At 38.5% G+C, this 19,746-nt stretch overlaps 1 protein-coding gene across 3 annotated transcripts in view; it reads left to right on the top strand.

Moving 5' to 3' along the window:
- Positions 1 to 19,746, top strand: part of MYOM1 (myomesin 1) — a 114,049-nt gene that overhangs the window by 38,317 nt on the left and 55,986 nt on the right. For all 3 annotated transcript variants that reach the window (XM_063451514.1, XM_063451513.1, XM_063451512.1), the window contains 7 exons: positions 3,842 to 4,052; positions 8,704 to 8,861; positions 9,429 to 9,521; positions 13,892 to 13,980; positions 14,184 to 14,240; positions 17,456 to 17,620; positions 18,157 to 18,318. In XM_063451514.1, the coding sequence (XP_063307584.1) occupies positions 3,842 to 4,052; positions 8,704 to 8,861; positions 9,429 to 9,521; positions 13,892 to 13,980; positions 14,184 to 14,240; positions 17,456 to 17,620; positions 18,157 to 18,318 (935 nt within the window). The remainder of the gene's footprint in view (positions 1 to 3,841; positions 4,053 to 8,703; positions 8,862 to 9,428; positions 9,522 to 13,891; positions 13,981 to 14,183; positions 14,241 to 17,455; positions 17,621 to 18,156; positions 18,319 to 19,746) is intronic.

Genomic DNA, 19,746 nt, shown 5'->3' with positions numbered 1-19,746 from the left:
GACTAATATTGGAGCAGAAGCAAAAAGTTCTTTGAGATTTTTGAAAGCAACGAGAGCTTCAGTAGACCAAGTCTTAGTATCAGCCCCTTGTTTGGTCATATTGGTAATAGGTGCAATAATAGAAGAGTAACCCTTAATGAAGCGCCTATAATAATTGGAGAACCCAATAAACCTCTGGATAGCCTTGAGTCCCTTAGGCAATGGCCAATCTAGAATAGACTGGAGTTTGTCAGGATCCATTTTAAAGCCTTCCCCAGAAATCACGTATCCAAGAAAATCTATCTGGATCTGGTCAAAGCTGCATTTCTCCAATTTGCAGTATAAGCCGTGTTGTAGAAGTTTGTGTAATACCTTTCTGACTTGTCTATGGTGGGTCTCAATCTCTCTAGAGTGTATGAGAATGTCATCCAGGTATACAATAACACAATCCTGTTGAAATTCCCTAAGAACTTCGTTAATCAGATCCTGGAATACTGCCGGTGCGTTACAAAGGCCAAAAGGCATGACCGTGTACTCATAATGCCCGTAGCGGGTATTAAACGCAGTCTTCCACTCGTGACCTTGTTGAATTCTCACCAAGTTATATGCCCCTCTGAGGTCCAACTTGGTGAAAATCTTAGAACCTTTTAGCCGATCAAAGAGCTCGGTAATCAAGGGGATCGGATAGGCATTCCTAATGGTTATTTTATTCAAACCTCGGTAATCAATACATGGTCTGAGTGAGCCATCCTTCTTTTTAACAAAAAAAAATCCAGCCCCGGCGGGAGAAGAGGATCTCCTAATGAATCCCTTGTCTAAATTCTCCTGAATATACTCCTCTAAAACAGAATTCTCTTTAATGGATAGAGGATATACATTACCCCTGGGGGGCATGGTGCCGGGCAAAAGATTAATTTTACAATCAAAGGTCCTGTGTGGGGGTAGTGTATCAGCGTTCTTCTTATCGAACACTGCTTTTAAGTCTATGTACAGAGGAGGTATCTGTCTCCCTGTAGACTGGGTAGAACTATCTGGTGTGTTAATCATAGCCAATGGAGACACCCTGCGTAAACACCTCTCCTGACAACCCTGGCCCCATGAGATTATCTCCCCTAATTCCCAATCGATAATAGGGTTATGTCTCTTTAACCATGGGTAGCCCAGGACTATGGGAACAGAAGGAGATGAAATGAGCATAAGTGATAAGTTCTCCTCGTGTAAGATACCAATAGTTAAGTTAATGGGTATAGTCTCACGAGAGATAACAGGCTCAAGTAAAGGTCTACCATCTATGGCCTCAACGGCCAAGGGTGTATCCCTTAACTGGGATGGGATAGTGTGTTTAGTAGCAAAGACTTGGTCGATAAAATTCTCAGCAGCTCCGGAATCTATCAAGGCCATGGTCTTTAGCATTCCCTTCTCCCACGTTAAAGAAATTGGTAGCAGAAGCCTGTGATCTTTATAATTATGCGTAGAGGACAAAATAGAAACACCCAAGGCCTGTCCTCTAGAGAAACTTAGGTGCGGGCGTTTCCCGAGCGAGTAGGACAATTCAGACGCAAATGGCCTCTGGCTCCACAATACATACATAAACCCTCCCTTCTCCTGTACTGCCTCTCCTCTTCAGAGAGGCGAGTATTGCCTATCTGCATAGGTTCAGGATACAGTGAGGTATTGGAATCAGGACTTTGAAATGTAGGAGCTAATTTAAAGGCAGGTCTGAAGTTCCTCTCTCTAGTGTTCTGTCTCTCTCTTAAACGCTCATCAATACGAGAAATGAACGAAATTAAGTCCTCTAAATTCTCAGGAAGCTCCCTAGTAGCAACCTCATCAAGGATAATATCTGATAGCCCGTTCAAAAATACATCTATATAAGCCTGCTCATTCCACTTGACTTCTGCCGCCAGAGACCTGAACTCTAGTGCATAATCCACAAGTGTTCGGTTCTCCTGTCTCAGGCGCAACAGTAATCTGGCTGCATTAACCTTCCTACCAGGAGGGTCAAAAGTTCTTCTAAATGCAGCTACAAAGGCATTATAATTATATACCAATGGGTTATCATTCTCCCATAGTGGGTTGGCCCATCTCAGAGCTTTCTCAATGAGTAGGGTGATAATAAATCCAAATTTCGCCCTATCTGTGGGATAGAAGCGAAGTTGTAGTTCGAAGTGGATACTAATCTGGTTCAAAAAACCACGACACTTCTCCGGTGAACCACCATAACGTACAGGTGGGGTAATTGGCACGAGATAATAGCGCCTGTAGTGCTAGTGCCATCTGGTCCATTCTGTGTTCCATGGCGTCAAACCTGGAATCAGAGGGACCAACCTGACTGTTTGTACCTGCAGGATCCATTGGCCCTGTCGTAATGTCAGGATCGGGACAGGGATCCAACACGCAAAGTACAAACAGGACAGGGTACGTATACCGGACCTTAGAATGGCCGGACTAACGTACGGAGAGTAAAGAGAATGGTCAGAAACAAGCCGAGGTCGAGGGAACGAGAGGACAGGTGAGCGAGGAACAAGCCGGGTCAAGGATACCAGAGGGAAACAGAGTAAGTCAAACTAGCCGGGTCAGAACCAAAGGAATAACTGAAATAGCCAGAGCACTGTGTGACTAGACAGGCTAGAACCACGACAGGGCAATGAGTGAATGGGAGAAACAGGTTTAAATACCCTGGTTACAGTGAGTATGCCCGCCTCCGACGAGTCCTGAGTGGCTTCCAGTCACTTGAGTGACAGATCGGTCCGGACTGACGTCATGACGTCGGGCAGCGTGCGTGACGTCATAAAATGAGACGGATCCCTCGCGGCCGGCGTGAGAGTGTCTAGGGGAGCCGCGAGGGATGGAGGAAGCCGACCTGCTGGAGGAGTAAACTACTAAGTCTCTACCTCTTTCGGAGGTAGAGGCTTCAGGTACCCTGACACACAGATTTTGACTATATGTCTGTTCAACAATAATTTACCTCTTTCATATTAAATGCACCCACACTTATTATATATCATTTTATTCAGGGGAAACAGGGCTTCTATGTGACATTCTAACTGTGAATGTCATAATACTGTTTGCTTTTACTGCAATAAAATACACATATTTGTATTCAGCGATGTCTCACGTGTAAAACAGTATCCCCTATGTACAGGTTTTATGGTGTTTTGGGAAGTTACAGGGTCAAATATAGCATGTTACACTTTTCAGTTTTTTCACATTGAAATTTGCCAGTTTGGTTACGTTGCCTTTGAGACTGTATGGTAGCCCAGGAATGAGAATTACCCCCATGATGGCATACCATTTGCAAAAGTAGACAACCCAAGGTATTGCAAATGGGGTATGTCCAGTCTTTTTTAGTAGCCACTTGGTCACAAACACTAGCCAACGTTAATATTTGTTTGTGTGTGAAAAATGCAAAAAAACTAATTTGAAAGCCAATTTTGGCCAGTGTTTGTGACTAAGTGGCTACTAAAAAAGACTGAACATACCCCATTTGCAATACCTTGGGTTGTCTACTTTTGCAAATGGTATGCCATTATGGAGGTATTTCTTATTTCTGGGCTACTATACGGTCTCAAAGCCAACGTAACCAATCTGGCGAATTTCATTGTGAAAAAACTGAAACGCAAGCCTTATATTTGACTCTGTAACTTTTGAAAACACCATAAAACCTGTACTTGAGGGGTACTGTTATACTCAGGAGACTTTGCTGAACACAAATATTTGTGTTTCAAAACAGTAAATGAATGCATTAAGGTGCAGAAACTAATTATAATAGGTGCAAATTATAATAATTTAATATTTATGTATGCTTTTTATATTCCAAATACAAATTAAAGAAACTGTGTAAATTATTTTATTCTTACAGTTATGAGTACAGTGGAATAACCGATACTGAAGAGGATAGAATTAAAGAGACAGCTGGCTATGTCGCCCGTAGGAATCTGTTTTCTGCTGGAGAGGGGGTTAGTGTGTCTAGGGTGGCTTCATCATCATCTGCTCATTCGGAACAGTATAAGAAGAAGTCACGGAATCTGACAATACGAGAAAAAGCAGAGGAGCTTTCACTCAAACAGACGGTAAAGTGTTTTGTTTTTTTCATATTTGTTTAATTTACTACCATAAATCACCTTACTAAGCAGCATAACAATATGACATTATATACTAATATGTTCATAATCCAAAAGTGTCCCTATTTAGAATGGATAGTATCTACTTTGGACACAAATTCCTCTGTCTCTCTTTTCTGTCCTAATGTCCCTCTATTCTAGGAGCTCCATATTGTTGGTCTGTGAGAGTGTATAACAAAACTCTACATCAATAATACTTATGGCGTTATTCAGTAAACACTGGAATCCAGTGAAAATGGCTGATCACATTGTCAATTCTGAATATTCTAAATCCAAATGAGAAATTCAGTTCCATTTATATACATCTAGTTCTGCAATATGACTTCATGTTCTTTGGCAGTTACACAACCATATTTAACAGTTGGAAATAACATTGTGGGTTGATGGCATCCTTTTAAATTAGGCCACTAGCCCAAAATGAGGCAGACTAAGGGTACCTTACAATCCCTCAGTTCGCAACTGCTATACTATAATGTACGTCTGATGTACATGGCTGCCATCTGTGGATTGTTTTGAGTCTTCAGTAAATGCCTTGAAAATGTCGTTTGAAAGAATACAATTTTTTTTCCCATTGGTCATTGGTCCATGTTGTGTGTGTATTGACCTTCAATATAAGTAATTCCAATGTCAGGCTTCCTATAAAGTCCTGCTAGTGCACGTAATACACTGTTTTCATTGAGATTGAGTAACAGAGGGGCTGATTCAATTCTGGTAATTTTTGAAGCTGTGATTTTGTTACATTCAGTAGATATTCTGTAAAGTGTGTATTTTATAGCTGCCAGTGAACTATGACTACTTTGTTAATTATTTTGTGACAATTCCCTTGACACCGTAATAACGCTATCGTTTGCTTTTTAAATACTGCTCTCCGAGCTCTGTTTACAGTGCTAATGTTTTATTATTACTGTTAGTATTACATTATATCATAAATGTCTCATAGATTTCAATATGATTTGTAATAACTACATACAAATTATTCTGTTATCCTGAGTTGTTGGATTCCACAGAGGAAACTAAAATATAATAGACATTTACACTACAACAAACACACCAACCATACACATGGAAGCAATGATGCCCCTATTGTAGGTAAAATTAAGAAGTTGGACATCCATGCAGTTGCAATGGTGAAATAGCTAAGCAGACCTTAGATTAAGGTAATTTAGGGAATAGCCTCACTGAATTACATAACATTTCTAAAATTTGTAGAACAGTACACAATTAATGGAGCCCCCATTGCTTTCTGAATTGTAATTTAAATGAATTTCATCGAGTTTGTGCACAGCCAACCATTGACTAAGGGTTGTTGAACCTGTCTCTCACTGTCTAGAAAGGTGTTTAGAAACTTATGCTTTTCATGAGTCACTAACTGTAAATTAAGCTATGTCCTTCATTAACCATAAATGGCATTCTATTTGCATTGTGTGCATGTTTCCCTTTGAATACTAATCAGTAATGTAGAAACATAGAATGTGATGGCAGATAAGAACCATTTCGGCCCATCTAGTCTGCCCAATTTTCTAAATACTTTCATTAGTCCCTGGCATTATCTTAAATCTATAGCTTTATGTCTATCCGGTGCATGCTTAAACCCCTTCACTGTGTTAACCTCTACTACTTCATCTGGAAGGCTATTCCATGTGTCCACTACCCTCTCTGTATAAGAATTAATTATTGCCATAATTATTTCATTTTTAGTCTGTGTGGAGATGCAATGCTTAATGCATGTGACATTTATCACACTACACGTGTACACAGGATACACAAGACACGTGTACACAAGATAATTGGCAGAAATTCAAAGTAAATTTCAAATTTAAGACTTAAGTAGCTGAACTGGATGAATTGCTGCCTTGGCAAATGTTTCCAGTTTGGCTCTTCTGGCCTTAAATGTTAAATTCAATTTGGATTCCTGACAATTCTCATTGTTAATAACATTGTTTATGTCATATTAACAGCTATGTCATCTAGATTCAATGCTATTCTATGTAGATAGATAGCCTCTTTAGCTCATACGTTGCCCTGAAGGTGGCACCATTGTGATAGAAACTAGGATTATGACAAGAAGAAATATATCCAGATTGGTCACACATTTTCTTTGAAATCCTGCTTATTTTTATTTCTTAATGTCACATATTAAAGAGAAATGTTGTCCCTACGTCATTATGCCTGTAGGACTGGGGGGACTGTCAAGGAAGCCCATCATATTATTATTACTGATGCATGGGTACAATTGTAATGCTGACATAATTTAGAACCAATACCAATACAAGGAAACAGGGAGAAGCCATCTTACTTTCATTAGAGACAGCCATGTAGCAATCATTCATAAACAAAAATATCCAATCTTTCTTCTTGCTTGCAACAGTTTACAAATAATGATGATATATATATATATATATATATATATATATATATATATATATAAAAAAACTGCTGGTTTGTTCTCAACTTGCTTTCATCCCACATGCAATAAATTCCGGAATTAATTCCGTATTTTTGTTACTTTAGACAATAATTTATGTGTATATCAGAAATGTTGCCAATATGTGAGATTTCACATTGTAGGTTATTTTAGCATAATGATCGTATAATAGAGTATTTCATATTGACTGGGGTATATTTTTCATGACTTGGAACTCAACCAGTTGACTCGATTATTAATTATCTAAAAATGACTTTCTATTTCTATGTATGCTATGTGCAAGGCTACATAATTGTAACTCTTACAAGGTCCTACACATTTCACACCTTCGACTAGACCTCTCACTTGCCAAGTTAAAAAAGGAGAAATGTGAGAATGTTCAGCTGCCACAAAATGAGGGGAGAAGATTAAGAACATTGAGTGTCATAAGAGGGCGTTCAAGTGAACCCAGAAAATCATTTGCATGAATTGTATTTGCCTTCATAAGCCATCAGCCATCATTAGATGGTGGTTCTTAAAATTAATTTTATTGTTCTAATAGATGATTTATGTCTTGTGTCAATTTTTAGACCTTGGTGAAGAGAAAGTAAAAAAACATTAAAAACAATATTTTCAAGTTAAGTGTGTTCCTTTTTTATTTTAGGATCCCCACCCCCTGTCCCAAGTTAATTAAACAAATGCAAAAAGAAAACACCTTAATTGTGCCCATAATCCAGCACCATGACCTTCTACACTCAGCAGCCACTCTCCCTTTTTTGAGATCTTCAATACTGATGATCAGTTCTTCATTGAGGAAGCTGCTCTAGTGGCTGGCAACCTGACATTCACCCAAGGCGTACCTAAAGCAAAAAGTAAATATTGCAATTTCTCTGAGTCTCCCGTGTTTCACATTGTCCGAAAAATGAAAGAGGTTCTGTACACCTAAACCACTTCATTAATGGGGTTCTTATGTTTATGTTCAAACTGCTAACCTTGAATGAGCAAAAATCTACCCAATATCGTCCTCAATGATAATCTATTGCTTGATAATTATTCACCGCTTTACGACTGCTGAAGAGCTATTACCGATGTTGATTGGATCACAATCACGCCATTCCTATGTTTCTGACAAACAGGAATATTTCTGCATTATCAGTTCTGCACAAAGGGTCTTTATACATTTCTTTCCATCTTAAGGAACCACCATTTTTTAACAAATCGAGTACTTAAAAAAAATTATCAAAATTTTACAATGTGCATGAATAGAGCAATGTGCATGACAACAAAAACCGTGTCACTATGTGACAACATAAACATACACAAATACTAACTTTAATTAAAGTAAATTAACTGCAAATAAGCACTGTTATACTAATATACCTTATTGAAATTGATAAGCTAATGCACACGAACAGTACATCCAAAATGTCCTCTTAGAACACGCTGAACGGAAGACACAAAAATATAAATTTTGATTTGGAACAGGTAAACATCCGACATGTCACCTATCATCACCACCATCACAACTGTGCTATAATCACAAAGCCATGAACATTTTATTTTATGTGTAGTTAACCACACGATCTCTGCATAACAATCTCAAGATCGAATTATAGATGACAACAAAAATTGAGCCAAGTTTCATGATGACTATTTCTCACTTCAGCTGCTTTACTGTCAGAAAATTCTTAAGAAGTTTTTGAATTGTGATTGTGTTGAATAGAAACACGCAATACTGGGCAAAGTTCACAAATCATTATAAATGAGAATGCGCAGGATTGTGATAGTGGCCAGACTGATTTTACCATGGCGTTACAGTTGTGCAAACGTCTGCTCCTTTTTGTGGGAATTTTTGCCAGCAAGCAAAATTGCTAATGTCCGACCTAAGATAAGCTCGTTCCCAGTTGTGATCTCTTCTTCACCAGGTTTTTGTCAGATACTAAGAAATGATATAGGTATTCCAGCTTTATACCTTATTCAGCTATTGAAAAAACATAGTATATACTTCTGAATCAATCAATAACCACTAACCAATAACTATTTCCACGTATTCCACCCATGCACATGTACCCCATAAATTATTTGCTTTACTACAGTGAATACAAGTATATTCCACAAAACCATATGCTTCTTTCCTTAGCCATTTTAACTTTTAAGCAAGGTTTCTAGCTGAAGTAAACGTTCATATTTTTTCAGATAGAAAAGACTGAAGAATATCGCAGAAAGATAAATGAAGACTTGTTATTGCATGCTCCCGTCTTTGTCATCAAGATCCGTTCCCATACCATTTGGGAGACCCAGAACGTCAAGTTTCATTGCACAGTTAGTGGATGGCCAGAGCCACGTGTTACTTGGTAAGTGACATATCTGTTCTCCTGTCGTGAATTTGTTTGACTCTTTGTGATCTAACCTTAAACAGTATCTGACATTTTGGCTGAATACCTTTGACTTTGATAGAAATTATCCTCTGCACAAAAAAAACAATAAAAGCAGAAACTCAGGCATCATCATCTTAGTGGCATTTGTGAAATAAGAATCAATGAAATATTGCTTTGTTTGTGAAGACTGTCATTGCAATGCACCATAAATCATATGTGAAGTGATAGTCTTTAAATTGTGTGTGCTTAAACAATTAGACTACATTTAAAAAGACATGTCTGGAAATCTAGAAAATCTATCCACCTGTAGGCTCCATAAATATTAGCACACTATACCAGGGAGAACTTCCTTTCTAACATTAGAGTGTGACTTCGTCTGGATTGAATTACATCTTCCACAAATAGCACGTGGCCTACCGATGAGGTATACCTTTTGAAAGAAAGAAGCCCTTATTGATTCGATGAGAACTCTTAATCATAGGATAATTAAAAAGCACCAACCTGTTGCAAACCATTGTTGTCCTGCCCTGTTTCTTCATCTAGGTATAAGAACAATGTGCTCATCGATGATCAAGTTCATCCAGAAAAGTACAAAATCGAAAGTGGGTACGGTCTGCACTCACTGGAGATTTCCAAGTAAGTAATTTAGACATTGTGAGTGGGTAATCGGATACTGTTAACCCATTAAGGACACAACTTCTGGAATGAAAGGGAATCATGACGGAATATTTCCGTCATGTGTCCTTAAGGGGTTTAATTTATGACCTGTTTGATTCAAAATAACACACACAACAAGCCCTATGTGAACCGGAGTGCAAACCAAAAGTGATCTAGAAAAATCCTGAAAGTTTACTTTGCATTTCTTAAATTAATTGACTAGGCTTTACATTTCTAAAAAAGTAACAACAAAGGATTTTTAAAAAAAGATAACACTCCACAATATAAAGATGGAGGGCATGGAACTTCACAAAATAATACCTTCAAATTCAATTAAAAATATCACAAAGCGGGCATTCACAAAAGTGATAGAGTACCCAGTGTGGAGCTTAGTCATGACAAGTTTTATGACTGTTAACACCACGCTAGGTATGATATGCATTAAGCTTTCATCTCTGAATGTTACCCATTTTCACTCTATCACCTGTAGGAATATCAGCTATGTAATTCTATTTACAACTGAATAACAATTGAACCTGGGATTTGATGCTATGGCATGCAATAACTTATTTTTTGTGTAACTAGCCTTATTCTTGTATCTTTTATACAGGTAGAGTTATTATGGCCTGTCAATTTTATTTTTAACTGAAGACTGGAAATATTTTATTTTTTATTTTTTCATGCTACACACTGATGCATCAGCAAGCAACATTACTATAAATGTTTGGCAGTTTTGGAGCATTTCATTAAAGCTCTACTGTTTACAGCAGAACCAGAGAACAAGGCAGACCAAGGTCAAATAGTGACAGCCTAAACTATCAGCAGGCAAAACCTTCTCTTACACCATAAGATATTGTAGTGTAGGATATGTGTGGTGGCAGTGTGTGATTGAAGTGATTTGCTGAGTGTGATGTGCATGTGTGGATGAATGTGATTGTATGTGAAGGTTGGCCGATTGTGTGTGGGCTTTGGCTAAGTGTGATTGTGTGTGAGGGCTGGTTGAGTGTGATTGTAATATTAAATAACGATTTTGCAAGGGGGGAGTTCCATCTGGCCTGGGCTCCTCTTGATTGGCAGATCTCTTGGGCCCGATGGCAGTAGCACCCTTTGCTACCCTGGTAAGTCCACCACTGCTGTGGCTGCTGGCGGTAGATGCACAATTCCCATCACAAAAAAAACAGTTCTCTTTTGTTTGAGCCAAGATGCTGGGAAGTAAATTTTCTACCTCCACAAATAAAAAAATAAATGCAATTTCCATGTAGAATGAATAAATAAACCTATATTTAAATATATTTTTAAAAGGGATAATGTATATTTGTAGTGAGAGTAGGCACTTGTGCTTAGCTGCCTAACCTGCAAAAATGTTTTTAGCTTTTGGTAGAGGTCACTATCTATTGTTTTGCCTTTAATTGCTAAGCTACAACTGAATCTTAGCTCTATTTATGGTTCAGTAATAAATTCTTCCAGAGTGTGGGTCTTGAATTTAGAGCTTGCAGCTGGCACTGGTGAATGAAATGATGGAATATTTTACTGCTGACCCAATAACTGGGCTGTCATTTCAGTAAATCATTTTGAGGTTTCTATAGATTTATCCTATATAACGTGTTACAGATTCATAAGATTAAAGACAGAGGCAAAACTCTTCATTACAGTCACATTTTTGGAACATTCTTACATGAAAAATAAATATATCTATTTTTAACATTAGAGTGTTCCTTGCTCTATTTAGGTTAATGGGTTCCATGATTTTAAATTGAAAAAAATTGGGGAAAACCCAACAAAACAATTAAACTTCCTTGAAGTCCAACATTGGAAAAGACTTTTGTGAGATTATCAATCTGATGATCTCTGTCCAATCGACTATTTCTCTTGTCCAATCTCTACACCAGGGGTTCTCAACCTTGTCCTCAAGGACCCCCTACCAGTCCAGGGTTTAGGGATTACCTGGGTGTGTCTAAGGTGTTTAGAAAAAGAAAAAAAAAAACACCTTAGAGTCTAAGGTTTTTCTTTCCCTTTTTCTAAACATCTTAGACACACCCATGTAATCCCCAAATCCTGGACTGGTAGGGTGTCCTGAAGACTGGGTTGAGAACCCCTGCTCTAATCTTAACCAATCCAATGCTTCTCATAGAGATGACATGGTTTCAGAGAACGTAAACATTGCCATTTCTCAGGAATGGCAATGTTTTACATTGTCTGAAAAAACAGAGGGCACCTATGCACCAAAACTACTACATTTACATTGGTATTGTTGTTTAGAGTAAATTCATGTAGGTAACTTAATCATAATGGAGTGGTTGTATAATTCAGCCCTGTTTTAGGTAATGCATTGGAACACCCCTTACATACTCTTTTGGGCTAGTCCAAACTAGTCAGTCAATGCAGAACTCCAAAAAGTCAGGGATTAGAGTTTGTTTACATTACCTGGCTTTTAGTCGAAGTTTCAGTAATTTAAGGATGAAGAACACTTTTTACTTTAAAGGATGACTATAGGCACCAGAACAACTTTAGCTTGCTGAAGTGGCTATGGTGCAAGTACATGTCCCTGCAGTAATATATGACAATGCTCATTATCTTCTGTCATGATTAGCTTTGTTATGGAGCATGTAGCTTCACCCATGCTGGTTGTCAAACAGTCAGCCTAGTTATTGATATTCATGGTTAGGTAGATCAATCTCGTTCAAGTTTTGCTGAAGTCTCTCATCTCCTAGGAGAGAAGAACTGAGCCACGGACCAAATTCTACTGATTGGTGCATAAACCAGGCCAGGCCGGCCCAAGGCATTGTGCCGCCTAGATCAAAGGATGAAATTATGCCCCCACCTGCCCCCCCATCCCCAACAAAACCACACCAAGCAAAACATGCCCACATCCATTATGTTATGCAGTGTGTGTAGTGAATGCAGTGTCTGTGTACTGGATGCAGAGTGTGTATTTGTGTAGTGGCTGCAGTGTCTGTGGAATGCATGCAGTGTGTATAGTGAAGGTATTGTGTGTCTGTATAGTAGATGCAGCGTGTGTATTTTGTAATGGATGCAGTGTTTGGATAGCGGATGCAGAGTGTGTGTGTATGTACAGTGGATGCAGTGTGTATGTTTGTATAGTGGATGCAGTGTGTATGTTTGTATAGTGGATGCAGTGTGTGTGTGTATAGTGGATGCAGGAGGGAGAGGGTGACAGGTGGCAGAGTGACTGAGGGAGGGAGGAGGTGACACAGTAAGGGAGGGTGTGACACAGTGAGGAAGGGGGTGACAGGTGGTAGAGTGACTGAGGGAGTGATAGAGTGGGTGGCATAGTGACTGAGGGATGGAGGGGGTGACAGGTGACAGAGTGGGTGTCAGAGTTACTGAGGGACGGAGGGGGTGGCAGAGTGATGGAGGAAAGGGGTGGCAGAGTGAGAGAGGGGGTGACAGGTGGTAGAGTGACGGAAAGAGGGAGGGGTGACACAGTAAGGGAGGAGGTGGCAGAGTGACTGAGGGAGGGAGGGGGTGACAGGTGGTAGAGTGACAGAGAGGGAGCGGGTGACACAGTAAGGAAGGGGTTGCAGAGTGACTGAGGGAGGGAGGGTGTAACACAGTGGGGTGGGGTGACAGTGAGGGAGGGGATTGCAATTTTAAAATTCCTTTAATTTTTCCCCTGGTGGTCCAGTGTCTTTGATCCCTGGTAGTCCAGTGCGCTGCCTCTCCAATCTGCCCTGGTGTCGGACTGACACAATCGGCCCTATGGTCAGTCGTCTAACTCGCGGTCGCCTATGCGGTCACCTAATTCGCCTAATTAGAGAGCCGCCGGCCCGCTACTGGCAGGGTCAGCAAAATGCCGCCCCTGTAAGAGTGCCGCCTGGAGCCATGGCTCCACTGCAGGCTATGGATGGGCTGGCCCTGAACCAGGTTCACAAAGTTCACTAATCACTGTGTTTTAAACTGATAACAGCCACAGTATGTGCTGAGTGAAACTGCTCCTTGGGATAAATTACTTATCCCATAAATCCCTAATGGATAGAAGTTTTGGGATAAGTATAGACCTCCAAAGACCTCTTTGTTGGAGCATCTCTTCCTGGTTAGGGAAGGGTGAACCTGTATATTAAAGAGTATCTTCAGGGAAATGTAAAGGTTTTTTTTTTTTTTTTTTATTAATTTATTCTAAGTATATTATTTAATGTATTATATCTAAAGCATAGTATAATGAGATATTTTTCCCCCATAGTTTCCTTTAAATCAGAGGAGGATGTAATGAAGCCTACTACTATGTACTGTACGATCCTTAGCATTTACCCAGGCACCTAGAAATTGTATTAAAACTGCTGAGCATTGCTAGATTTGATATATTTATATATTTTTCCAATTTATTGTAGATGTGATTTTGATGACACAGCTCAGTACCAAGCATCTGCTCTGAACGTAAAGGGGGAGGTCTCCTCGTATGCGTCTCTCGTGGTAAAGAGTAGGTTTGCAAAACTTTATTTCATATTCTAGGAGTGGTTTAATATTATTATTATTTTTTTAATCTTATTCTTATCGTCTCTACTATCAAAACATCTTTTCTCATATTCTTATAGTCTCCTCTATCTCAAACCCTTATTTCACGTCCCTGAAAAGTCATTTACTTTATGTTTCTTTCTGTGATATTTTGTTTCTTCCCAACAGGATACAAAGGGGACTTGGACGTTACACCTTTAACACCTCCATTCACTCCGTTTAGCTGTAAGTTCCAATTTTCAAAAATTTCCAGGAAAAAAAACAGTCTATAGTATATTAATAAAAAAATAATAATCTAGTGTTCACAATGAGCTTTTCTCCCACACAGGAGGACACATTTTACCACGTGATATCATGCACATGCTACATGTAACTGTATTTGCAGCTAATTAGTAAAAATCACGGTTGCACCCGAGGTGAAACTAAAGAACTAGAATCATTACACAGATATAAACAGTTTAACACATACAGTTATCTCAAAGTTTTTTGTTTGTTTTTTTATCATTAAAAAGTTAACTCCAAGGAATAAAAAAACAGTAGTTGGTAGGGAATGACTAGGTTACAAAACATATGGTTTTACTGCATTTGAACGATGCAAGTAAAACAAAATATGAATTTATCATTATTTAAAATTCCCTTCATAACTACCAGAAAACATACTTGCCCAGGATAAACTTACTTGTTTGAGCTGGGCAGTTTCCAATAGCATATTATAAAGTCTTACTAAATAGTAAAATGAAAATTCCCCAAACACATATGGAATCTCTGAAAACGTACCTGAAAATATATTTTATGTTAAAAAATACAAATATAATTAATAGGTAATTTAATACTTTTCACTTTACAAAATAAATCTAACAAAATAACATAAAATAAAATGCAACAGTGATGTAGTGTAAGGGGTCATAAAAATTGCCTCTCTGAGGCTTTCCAGATAAGGTCTGCTGGTTTCAAAGAATTCTTCAATCTTGTGAGATTATTACTTTATTTTAAACGGAAGCTACTGGCAGGTGGTAATCCTTTATTCTAGCAATAGCAGATATTGAGTAGCGCTATGGATGCTTCACAGCTCTTATTTGGGAAATAAGAAGGAACCCATCACTATCCCTTGCAATTAAATAAATATTAGGAGGCGGCGCCTGACCATCATGGAGGTGAGACATGTACCTGTAAAACAGATCTCTACAGCTCTTCCACATTCAATCTGGGAAAGCAACGGCACCTAAACTACTCATCTTGATAGAGGGTATACAGTGTGGCAATCAGCTACTCAATGGGAGCCTGCTTTCCCCTTGTCAGAACTTGCGGCCTGGTGCGCGACGGGATTGAAAAGCAGCCAGTTTCCGGTCCGAGGGGGGGGGGGGGGCAGCAGCAGTTTAAGGTGCATATAAGCCCCGTTACCCCCCCTTGGACCAGTGGGGGTGATCTCGGACCCCCCCCATGAGAGGCTACCCCGGGGCGAAGTGGCACGGACAGAGATGCAATTCGGTGAATTACCCAAGATGGCGGACACCACGTGTATCGGAAGTCCAAGTGTGGAACCACTCAATGTTCTGGCTAAACAGGACAGAACATTTGCTAATTTGTGGAGAAAACTAAAGAAAGATTGGCACCAACACTCCCCACTACAGGAGAACTCACCTGGACGATGCAAGGTTTTGGTAATCTCGGTTCCTGCGGCTCAGAAGGCCTAAGAAGTCGGGATAGTTAGCGGAATGTCGGACAACTTGAAGGGAGCCCAGACCTTACCCTTCTTCGATATCAGCTTGCCCGCTATTGGGTATGGGGGCCTGCAGTACTCCGCCCTGATGCCAAAATATGTTCTGCTCGTGGTGGACATGCTATAAAACACGCTTGGGGACAGGATACTCTTCAATAACTGGCAACCTGTTCACATTTTACTGTGAGGGACTGACCTGCCCTATTGTCTCAGTTTTCTAGTTGTTCTTTTGCCCTACATTCCTCATAGCAATTATCTCATTTTCACTTTACCTCTACGGGAGCCTCCATGGGGATAAATCTTGATAAATCAAACAGTACCATGTTCCGTCCTCATTTGCTCTATAATGACCATACTTAGTTCATACCACTTGTTCTCTCTTTGTTGCCTGACTCCTTATGTTCCCCTCACTTTTCTATACTTTCAAAATGTGCAGACATATCTATACATATCTATGCCCAATGTATTGAACTTTCCTTGATGTATACTGTACATCTTCTGTTATGCAGAATTTAAAAAATAAATAAAAAATATTAAGTTTTACTTACCTTATTCCAGCACCAAGGTTCCCTCTGTGCTCCTGACCTCTACTGCCCCACCAACGTCCCTAAGTACATGCCACCTCCGGTGGGTTCAAATCCAATGCTTCTCATAGAGAACCTAATGCGTAGGCACAGTTAGTGGGCAATCAAACTTCTCTATATTTACTTTGTATTGCAACAAAAACTAGTGCCCCTATTATTATTATTTTATTATTTATATAGCACCATCAGATTCCGTAGAGCTGTACAATGGGATGGATGAACTTCCGCTCATCCGTGGGTAATTGAAACATTATACTTTACTTTGTATACCAATTCAAATATGCTTAATCCATTGAAATAGTGGTGAGCCATGGCTCAATAAGCAGTCAATCAAAATATAGTTTTTAAAACATTTCAATGGGATACAGGTCACACATGTTTATTTTTTGTAAGGAAATTTGCAGCGTCAGCTCAATAGTGAAATTTTTAGGCTTCTAAAACATATTTTTTTGTTTCGAGAGTACCAATATGATGAATAGTAATGGAGTGGAATTGGTAAGTTTTTCATTAGAAGAAACATTCTCTTAGCTCCACACAACTTATTTAGCTGCCTGATATTCCTGACCATGGACATCCTCTTCCTACTCCAATTACACAAGCCAATCACAAAATTGGTGGCTCCTCAGATAGAACTTGTATCAGTTTACTTGTGAAAAGGATGGATGAAATAAATGAAATCTGGAGAGCTTGATCATTATAGTTAGAATGTCCTTATGATTTTTCATTTTAATTAAGGGGATGCATCAAATACATATTAATATGTATATATAGCAATTATTTCCTGTAGTGAATCAGTAACAATTTTCAGATCAACAATCTGCAGTCTGATAAAAGTCTGCCTGAGATTAGTGGGAGTTCCAATCCCAGGTATCCGTTTTTACAACGGCAGCCGAAATAGTTCAATCCTGGAATTGTAACTCCTACTAACCTCAGCAGACACCGGAAGGTGTATTTAATCTTAATATCATTAATTATGAAAAAAACAAAACTATTGTACTCTTAAGTCTTATAAATATTTTATAATCTGAAAGCTATATGTACAAAATCCTGTCTTTTCTTTATTATAGAACTGTATCAGTTGCTGTCAAATTTTGCCTAATTTGTTTTTCTCTGTTCTTTTTTTTTCCCACTGATAGTTAGCGTCACTCCATATGGCTTTGCTTCTAAATTTGATATTCATTTTATGGACTCATTTGGAGTATCTTTTGGTAAAGAGGGAGACACATTGAGTTTGGGATCAGCAGTCATCATTCACCCTACCATAAAGCGCTTTCAGCCAGAGATTCAGTGGTACAGAAATGGTAAAAATCTTTTTCTTAATAATGCAAAGGCAATTATTCTACCAATATAATATATTAATATTTTTCTGACTTGTTTGATAAGGAGTTAGATTTTAGAGGTATAGTAGCTGTAGCTAACATTTTACTTCACCTCCAAGAAATCTATTCTAATCTGCACAAAATCTTCTGTAACGCAATGGAAAAACTATGGAACTTACTTTTTTACTGGTCTTAAGAATTTATTTATCAATTGCTAGTATAAGTTATGGTCACCTGTTTCTGAATTAATGCCCTCGATAGCATGAAAAGGATAAGAGGAGAAAACTCAATAACATACATACCATTTTTATAATTTGAATTTGTGGGACTACCTAAATGGTTACTTCACACAACATGACCACTTCTGCTTTTAGACATGCTCATGGTGGTAGGAGTGTGTATGTGCAGCATTTCTGCGTGAATCGCCGTACGTTCTCTTTTAAACTACTCGGATGTAGTTGGGGTTTTTGCCATGCATGGTGCGCAATAAATATGAAAACATTATTTCCAATTTTCAGGAGTTCTGGTTTCCCCTTCCAAATGGGCCAGTACGCACTGGAGCGGTGAACGTGCCACATTGACTTTGACTCATCTCAACAAAGAGGATGAAGGCCTTTATACTCTGCGAGCTGTCATGGGAGATTATTATGATCAATACAGTGCATATGTTTTCGTCAGAGGTAAGTGCTGACAATAGATGTCAACTATTGAAAAATTATGAAAATAAGCTCAAAACAAATAAAATGATATAGATTCTCACTTTGTAAGTCCCTGTGTTTGCTGCCCATCTCCAAGGTTTGCAGCTTCTGCTGTAAACTCTCCCCAAGCAGAGGTTTATGGGGAGTGCAGTCGAGCATTTATTAAAGCCTTCATTGGTCGGATGTGATGACTGGAATTGTAGCTTGAGTTGATAGGGCAGTTGCTAATAGCTTACTGACAGTTCATTCATTGTTTGTTTTTGAGCAGCATTCACACACACTACCAGCACTTGAAAGGAAGGGAGCATTTCTTCACTGAGGTGATGAGCTTATAGCTTGAGCAATGTTTTCTAATTACGTACTGCAGTTAAAAACCATAACCTATGCATGGAACAAAAAAGAAGGTTGCTAGTTAATTACTAAAGTCTTAGAATACCCTTTTAGCACAATTCTTTTTCTTCCCAATTTAAACATTTGCAAGGTTAATTACGGTACTAAAGTCAGAATTCAAAGTAAATTTAAACTTTATGGCCAAAGTAGCTGAGTTAGAAGCAGCTCGGCTATTGTGGTCTTAAATTTGAAATTTACTTTAAATTCTCAGTTTAGTAAATAACCCTGTTAGTTTTAATAATAATGACTATATATACGGTAATAAAAATTCCATAATTGTGAAATACCAAACATGACCTAGCTTTATGTGATAAATAAACTAAAAGAGCTGGTTATAGAAAGTCATGAGAAAATGTAAAAACACTGTGCACGAGTATAAGCATAAGCACTTTAAGTATGAACAGGTAATATACCGAGTTTATTGCATAGAACAACAACAAAAGGGGGTAAAAGTAACTCTTTAAAATGCAAATAGTTAAATTTATGTACAAATTAGGGCAAAATGGCTAATGACATAAATTGCCATTCAGAATCAATGACAAAATGGATTTTTGTGTAAATGAGGATAAAGAAGGCTACCATTATTGCATCTCTATTAGAACCACGTATTAACGGCTTCTCATCATAATGCAAAAACCAAGAACATGCACGTGGTTATCCACAAAAGTGGTAATTGTCAAGAATCCGAAGTTAATTATATATTTTTGGACAAAACAGTTTAACTGAAAAATTTCCTACACACATTTGTTTGCTTATATGTTTATTTAAAGTTCTTATCCAGAGCACTTTATAAATCAAGCAATTAGAATATTTGCACATTTTTAGACAGAAGGGTATATGGGTATAAACACTGATACGAAATTAGTAGGGAACTGCCTGTGTGCTCCAATTTATTGCTTTCAGTACCTCTTACAAAGATAGCCAGGGACCTTACAATATAGACCATTCATGATTCACATTGGAGACCACTATTAGTAAGGGTTGTTTTAAATAACCTTTGTTTAATGGTAGTTCTTGAAA

Source organism: Pelobates fuscus, chromosome 4 (assembly GCF_036172605.1).
Source record: "Pelobates fuscus isolate aPelFus1 chromosome 4, aPelFus1.pri, whole genome shotgun sequence".
Lineage (NCBI taxonomy): Eukaryota > Metazoa > Chordata > Amphibia > Anura > Pelobatidae > Pelobates > Pelobates fuscus.
Note: the sequence above shows the minus strand (reverse complement) of the source record. Positions and strands in the feature narration are given on the sequence as shown.